The sequence below is a fragment of the Vulpes vulpes genome, chromosome 4 (genome assembly GCF_048418805.1).
Source record: "Vulpes vulpes isolate BD-2025 chromosome 4, VulVul3, whole genome shotgun sequence".
Taxonomy (NCBI): Eukaryota; Metazoa; Chordata; class Mammalia; order Carnivora; family Canidae; genus Vulpes; species Vulpes vulpes.
Genome location: NC_132783.1, coordinates 68019975 through 68027648, shown reverse-complemented (window position 1 = coordinate 68027648; position 7674 = coordinate 68019975). Strand labels below are relative to the sequence as shown.

Genomic DNA, 7674 nt, shown 5'->3' with positions numbered 1-7674 from the left:
CCTTGAAAGCTGTCCTCTTGGAATGAGCTCAGACTGTAGGGACAGAAGAGGTGCCACAGGGTCAGCAGAAGGAAGCCAGGGACATTAGTCTTTCTTTCACACTGACATTTTATTTTATTTTATTTATTTTATTTTAAGATTTTATTTATTTATTTATTGACAGTGTGGAGGAGGGGGAGAGAGCACTAGAAGAGGGAGGAGTCAGAGGGAGAGGGAGAAGCAGAGCAGGGAGCTTGGGGGCCTGATTCCAGGATCGCAGATCATGACCCAAGCTGAAGGCAGATGCTCAACCATCTGAACCACCCAGTTGCCCCTATTTTATTTTTCTTTTAAGATATTTATTTATTTATTTATTTATTTGAGAGAGAGAGAGAGAGCAGGGAGGAGGGGCAGAGAGAGAGGGAAAGAGAGTCCTAGGCAGACTCCATGCTGAGCATGGAGCCCTACATGGGGCTTGATCTCATGACCCGGAGATCACAACCTGAACCAAAACCAAGAGTTGGATGCTTAATTGCCTGAGTCACCCAGGTGCCCCCACACTGAAATTTTAGAGTGAAACCTCTCAGAGATGGAAAGGCAATTTTAACAGTGTCACCTAGGGCCATAGCAGGAAGCCTAGTGCTTATGGGGTAACAAGGCCTTGGAGGAAACTATATTCCACAGTTGAGCCAGAAAGCAAGCCTGCAGCTGAAGGAAGCCTAAGGCAGCTTGAGCAGTTCTGGGAAACGGAGAATCCATTAGGTCGCTGATGAGTGTGTGTCTCCAAGCTGGAACCTCTCCGCAGTCAGAAACTGGGCAGGGTGTCTGGGAATGAGTGCCTGAGGATGACCTCCTGCCCCGTGATGTGATGCTGACGGGAGGCTCATCCCTACCAATGGGAGGCCGACGCCCCACTGGGGAAGAGGGGTGTGGAATGGGGGCTGTTCTGGGGAGGACTCATCTTTGGGGAGGAAGTGAGAGTCTCACCGGGGACCTGGGCTTTTTTTGGGGGGCGGGTTGGGGATCAATCTTATTACAAGAAAAGAGATTACACAGCAAAGCACCTTTCACGTTCTCAAATTGACGTTCTGGTGTTCCAGAAGGAACACACGGGAACAGACAACAGTAAGCACCATGTAGGCGGCGATCACGACAACTATCGTTTCTTGGGTGCTTATTTCCGTGCCAATTTCCTCTATTACGCCAACTTTGTAACAAGGTTATCAATTTAATTTCCCCATCTGTGCCCATCAGAGATCAACAGCTTAAGGACCTTCTAGAAGTTGTGGAAACTAGGTAGAGGTTGAGTTGTATTCAAGTCAATGGTGGTCGGTGTGGTTGCTTTTACCTTTTTAAAAATTCCATATACTCGGTATGCTTGATGAGTCCCGTCCTCATCATGATGGTTTGGAAACATTGTCGATCGATGGCCCAGAGATTCACAATTCCAAGAGCTGTGCAGGGGGGCTCGATGCAAAGCAGAGCCCACAGCGTTCAAAGACTAGCTCAATAACACTAGCTCCTGCCTTCCAGGAAATGGGGTGGCACTCATGAGCACCACTCTTGAACCTCCTTTGCAAGCACATGGACTTCTTGGGGGGTGAGATGCAGGGACAGAGGACAGAGCCCCTCTAGAACAAAGACATCACTGCTGGGCTTTGAACTTCAAGCTAGACTTTTAAGAGTCTCTGGTGGCACAAGGGTCACTCCCACCTTAGAAAGAAAGCCCTCTGAGGTCAGGGGAGGAGGACAGATCCACCGGAGGCCAGAAGACTTGGGGACATCTGGCTTGGTTCTGGCACCATGGAGGCCCATCTCCCTGTCCCCGAAAAGGAGACAGGGGCAGAGACACTGGAGACAGTGCTTACCTCAAGAGGACTCTGCTTTGGCCTGAAAGAGTCACTAAGCCAGTGACTGGCTGCAAGCTCCCTGTGCTAGAAAGCCCTGCAAAGGAGCAGGATAACTGTGTGCTCATGCAGTTTGATGTCCTGAGGCCTGGGGGCGGGGGGGAGTGAAGGCACCAGAAGAGAGGGAATTCCATTTCTGCACATGTGGGACCCCCTCACCCCCCTCCAGCACTGACTGCAGAAGCCCCTTCACACTCACTGTGGGTGTCACATGCTGGGGCACAGGACTCAAGGATGAGGGGAGTTGTGAGGAGAGCTGAGAGGGGGAAGTGGAGAGTACTCTATGCTGAGGGGAGGGAGCACCCCAGGCTCCTGCAGCCAGAGGGACTGGTAGCTGCAGGGAGCTACCAGGGAGGGGGATGGGGGCATTCACGGGCCAGGGCCTCCACTTCTGCATCCCTGCTCGCTGTCCAGCTGCCCACTTGACAGCCAATCCACTTTGGCCATCTCCTGGGCATCTCAAACTTAAAAATTCAACCAACTACGTGCAAAAGGCTACAAGTATTAAAGAGCTATAAAAAGGCAGCTAGACAAGTCTCCCTGACATCTTAGCCTCTGCTTTTTCAGTCTATCCCCAGGAGAGGGGACCCTCTTGTTAATGCCTCATGCATTTTCCAAGAGCTTCTTATGCAGCTAGAAATACATACCCTCTTCCCCCTTTCTCCACAAATGGTGGCGGACTCCACGCCGTGGTGCAGCACGCCACGCTGCACGTGGACCTTTCACTCAAACATCGGTGTCACGGCGGAGTCTCCCCGTTCCAGTCTGCAGCTGCACCGTGTCCTGTTGCATGGTTGGCTGGGCCCTCATTTTTGATCCTGGCCTCTAATAGTGGGCCCTGAGTGCTTCTCAACCTTTTTCTAAAGTGAATAATGCTGCAGTGAAATGAATAAGCCTGCACATCTTTCACTTTTCAGGGGTGCAGGTTTATCTATAGGAGAAGCTGCTAGGAGGAAACAGCTGGCTCTGGGGTGGGGGTGGGGTGGTCTGAGCATCTGAGAGTTTGTAATTTTGATAGATTTATAATAAACTGCTCTCCAAAAAAGCTGTAATAGTTAACACTCTATCCTCCCAGCAGCAGCAAGAAGAGCATTTTCATCCCAACCTAGCAAAGTTTTGAACTTCCAGGTCTGTCCTTCAACCGTCCTTGTACCAGACAGCCCCATCCTAGCACCCCACGAGGAGGCTCTGACAGTAATCTGCGAAGAGACTCTGTCCCTTCTCGTCTGCTCTCCTACCACACCTGGCCTAAGCCGTGGTCCCGTGCACCTGGACACCTGGGCAGGCGCCCTGGCTCCCCTGCCCTCTGGGATCTTCCTCCACCCATTCTCCACAAACAGCATCCACCACCGCTGAGCGGGGCACGGAAAACAGAACCATCCCTTTCCCGGGATCAGCTCTGTTTTGCGTGCTTGGCAAGACCTGGTGATGGATGAGTCAGTCTGCCCCGCTATAGCGTCCAAGTCCACTCGAGTCCTAGGACAAAGTGGCTGCAGCTAGGGAAGGGGTCAGACCGTGGGTTCCTGAGTTTTGCCCCCACGCATCACAGGCCGTCCCAGGCATGATCCTTGCATCCCTCTGCCCCGCACACAAACACACCTGGGCTTCCCATGGAGAAAGGAAAAAAAAAAAGCATGTTCAGCACAGACCAAGGGTGTGGAGGGAAAGGACTAGTAGGCCCTTCGAGGCCCTGGTAAGGACCAATTAATTTAGAATTCACTTCAGCAGATTGTTCTGTCAAGAGGAAGGAAATACAGCTCAAATGATAAATGGGCCCCCTGAGGCTCACAGAACTCGAAGCCACCCAGGTCTCTCTCTAGGCTGGTGACAAGCAGACTTTATTACAAGAAATGCACCCCCATTCCCATGAGCAAACCCACAGACCTTCCCTTCCGAGGTGTCCGGAGCATTTCCTAGGGTGAGTGAGGGGCTGCATGGAGGAGGTGTGCAGGGCCTCCAGAGCTCCAGATGTGGATGACATTCCTCCAGCCAGTTTCTACCCTGAGAAGAAGTGAAGATTTAGAAAATTAAACCAAGAGGCTCAAGAACAATATCTGATTTCTTGGCACATTGGTTGGAAGATCACCCAGCCAGGGGGCCTGTACCTTGTCCTCAGGGTCAGGTTGAGCTGGGTGCGGGCTCGGGGGGCTCTAATGCAGCCCTAAGTCTGGGGCACTGAGGCCTGCATGACACGTCCCTTGGGACAGGGCTGGGAGGGTCGAGCAGGTGGCGGGAGCACCCAGACATGGTACTGGCTGCTGTCCTGTTTCCCACGCTGGCACCATGGTCGTGGGGAGCAGGGTGCAAGGTGAGCCCCGACAGTGTGTTTCTCACTCGGAGGCGTTTTGCAGGAGTCACTAATGGCAATGCTGTCTATGATTTCCCAGTCACTAAAATAGGCTTCCAGAAGAAAGGACTGCTTCTTCCATTCCATTTAGGAGAGACCAGGTGGAGAGACTCCTGCCCAGAGAGGGGTTTGTTATGGGAACGGAATAAGGACACAGCCTCATGGCGCTTGGGAAGGGTCCAATAGGAAGGGGACCCTTCACGACTCTCCACAGCATTGAATCTCACCTCAGGCTTCCTTTCCCCCCTTGCTGGGGCATCTGAAGGGGAAACTCTCAGAAACCTGGGCTGGTGATCATTGCCTTGAAATGATCCAGAAATGGATGGCCCTCATGCTGTCACATCTGTCTCCCTGGCTCTTGTCCTTAATCACTTCTAAATAGAGCTGTCTGCAGGGCAGCGGGACCCAGGACTCGGGCAACAACACCGTTTCTAGCACAGAATCATTCCTGACCCCGTATTGTGCGGATAAAGAGACACAACAAAGGAGGCTCGTGAGAGCCTGTGTCTGTGGGATGGGGCAGGAGACAGAGAGGACAGGACGGTTGGGATGAACCTGCAGCTCCTGATCCTACATATATGCCAGGATCCGCAAGCTGCTTTGATCCCATAATCCCCCCGCAGCCCTGGGAGACCCTGTTGTCCTGACTCACGCGAGGAAATAGGCACAGACTGTTTGCCCAAGGTCACTCCTGGCAAAACTGGGAGCTCAGCCCAGATGTCACCAACTATGATGTCTACACATTCCCTGCAAAACAATATGCAGGACCCACTCGACGGAAAGTGCGTAGAATTAAGTGGACATTCCTGGAAACTGAGAGGTCCTCAAAAAACTCACGTCATAGGCTTTTCACTACACCCACTAACTCGAGGCCCTGCGACTCCAGCAGCCACTGCGACCAGTTGGAGAAGCGCAGAGAAATCGTTGCAAAGTCCTTAGAAGACCAGGGGCTTCACACGGCGGCTAATATTTTTATTAAACTGCCTCCAACCCCTGAACTTCCTTTCTGCTCAGATGTGAAATGCTGTTTGTAGAGTCTACAGGACATGGAATTGTATTAATATGATATCTGTTTTTGCAAATGTTTTCCTGACACCTGCTGCCAGGAAGGTTGGAGAACGGAGGCACCTGTACGGGGAGGAGGAGCTGATGCCCTCTGTGAGCACACCTGTATCGAGTCAGTCACCAAATTCCGGCTGGACGACATCCGGCCCCCATCTGCTTTTGTAAATAAAGTTTTATTGGCACACAGCCATGCTGATTCATCACATAGTATCCACAGTTACTTTCATGCTCAACCCCCCAAACTGAGTATTTGCAACACAGACCATATGGCCCACAGAACCAAAAGATTGACTAGCTGGCTCTTTACAGGAAAAGTTTGCTGACCCTGCTCTAAATCAGAATGAGGGAGTCCGACAGAGAGCGGGGTAAGCTCTGGTCATGTCGTAGGGGCCACGACGGCTCACTAGGCTCCCTTCCAACTACAAAACCCTGCAGCTCTCTGCCTTCAGACGTGATTCAAGAACACACAGTGCATCTCCTCCTGCAAAGCGAACACTGCCTGCCGCCTCCAGGGCCAACTTGGTTTCTTGTTCTCTTTCCCTGTAAAGCAATCCTCTCTCATGGGGTCTCCCCAGTGCATTAAGCAGAGTTTGCTGCCTCTGCCCAGAATCGGCCCAGGCTCAGTGTTCCCCCTGGGTCTGCAGGAGCCCCTGGGAGGGCAGAGAGCTCTCTCTACAGTTTGCCATCAGGGCGTGCCTCACTCCAGGCTTAACAGGGAGGTTCCCAGGCAAACAGGAAGAGGCCAAGGGCCACTGAGCCCAGGTTTTTCTGAGCTGACTAGCACACTCGTCTTGCTTTTTCCCACCTATTGCCGACCAGGGGCTACCACCAGGGGACCAGCCATGCCTTACCTCTATCGGGCCCCAGGGCCCCAGAAGCACCCGGTTCCCAAGGACTCTCGCATCACCCACTCCTCAGGCCAGAGCTTCGAGCAACTGAGGCAGGAGTGTGTGCAGAAGGGCATCCTGTTTGAGGATCCAGACTTCCCAGCCAACAGCTCCTCTCTCTTCTATAGCGAGAGACCCCAGATCCCCTTCATGTGGAAACGGCCAGGGGTGAGTGCAAGAGAAAGTGGTGGGCAGGGGTGTGGACCCAGCAGCCCCGCAGGGGGTAGCAAGGAGAGGAGGGTCTGGGGGGGGTGTTGTACACAGACGCATCTGCCGGGCACATCGGCCAAGCCGATGCTTGCAGATGCTGCATCTGAGATGCTGTGCAGTTTGCACAGAGAATGCCCCACAGGGGGCAAACACCAGCAGGCCAGGGATGCTCCGGGGCCGGGCTCAGGGTGCCTGGCTACACCCCACCCTCAGCTGTCTGACTCCCACCAAGGTGAGCCTGGGACTGGGACCCAGAGCTAGAGAGGGGCTTGTCAGTAAGTGGTGAGTGGGAGTCAAAGCTTATCCAAGACAAGTGTCTGGTGACACATTCTACGGGAACCCAAGGCAAACATGCAGAGCTGGGTGGGAGGCAGTCTCGTCCAAGTGTGGATGCCGCTGGGATGCATGTGGACTGTCCCTTTGCTTCTGGCTGCAGCCCAGGATGCTCACCGTGGATGGACATTCATGCAGCAAGTGCTCAGTGCGCATGTGATGGATGGAACCCTCAGGAAGCAGGGCTCCTCTGCCCAAACCACTCGTCTCATTTCCCAGAGGGAGGCCAAGGTCCCCACTGCCCCACCCCCAACAGTCTGCAGGTGATGGGCTCCAGGGGTGCCAGCTGGTGCCTCACACAAGGAGTCAATATTTGCTGTGCTGGGTTAGCCAGGCCTTGACCTTCGCCCGAGGGCTGCGGGCTGTCATTCCTTCTAGGTGGGGACTGGCCCTGGGGGGCGGTTCCTCTGGGGACAGGTTGCTATGGACAAGGAGAGTGCAAAGAGGGCTGGACCAAAGGGGAGGCCATGAGTGCCGGTCCCGCCCTACTGCTGACTTGTCCCAAGACTGTGGTCCTGCCACTTAACTTCTCCAAACCTCAGTCCTCTCACCTGTGAGGTGGGAACAGTAATGACCAATGTAGATCCAACATCCAGCAAGAGGCTGCAGTAAATGGCAGCTGCTGTCATGATTACCCTTATGGGTGTCACCTCCGAGTGACACCACCAACGGTGGCTACATGTCCTCTTCAGACCCCACACAAATAGTGCCTGCAGGATGTTTAGCAGGTGATCACAGGTGCTCTCAGGATCAATACCTGTGGACAAACAGGGAGCAGGAGTGGGAGCAGGAGCCTCCGGGCTATGATGTGGCCCCATGAAAGCCTCCTCCAGTTACAGGGGGCACTCCGGAGCCAGAAGGGGCCCTCAGTTGCCTTGTGTCGGGGAGACCAGGTCACCCGTGTCTGTGCCCCTCACCGCTGAGTTGCCAGACACGGTACCCCTGA

The 7674-nt window shown here is 53.7% G+C and overlaps 1 protein-coding gene across 1 annotated transcript in view; it reads left to right on the top strand.

Moving 5' to 3' along the window:
- The first annotated feature begins 5820 nt into the window (after nt 1-5820).
- CAPN9 (calpain 9) overlaps nt 5821-7674 on the top strand; it is a 39972-nt gene continuing 38118 nt past the window's right edge. The window contains exon 1 of the mRNA XM_026008784.2: nt 5821-6353. Within this exon, the coding sequence (XP_025864569.2) occupies nt 5859-6353 (495 nt within the window). The 5' untranslated portion in view covers nt 5821-5858. The remainder of the gene's footprint in view (nt 6354-7674) is intronic.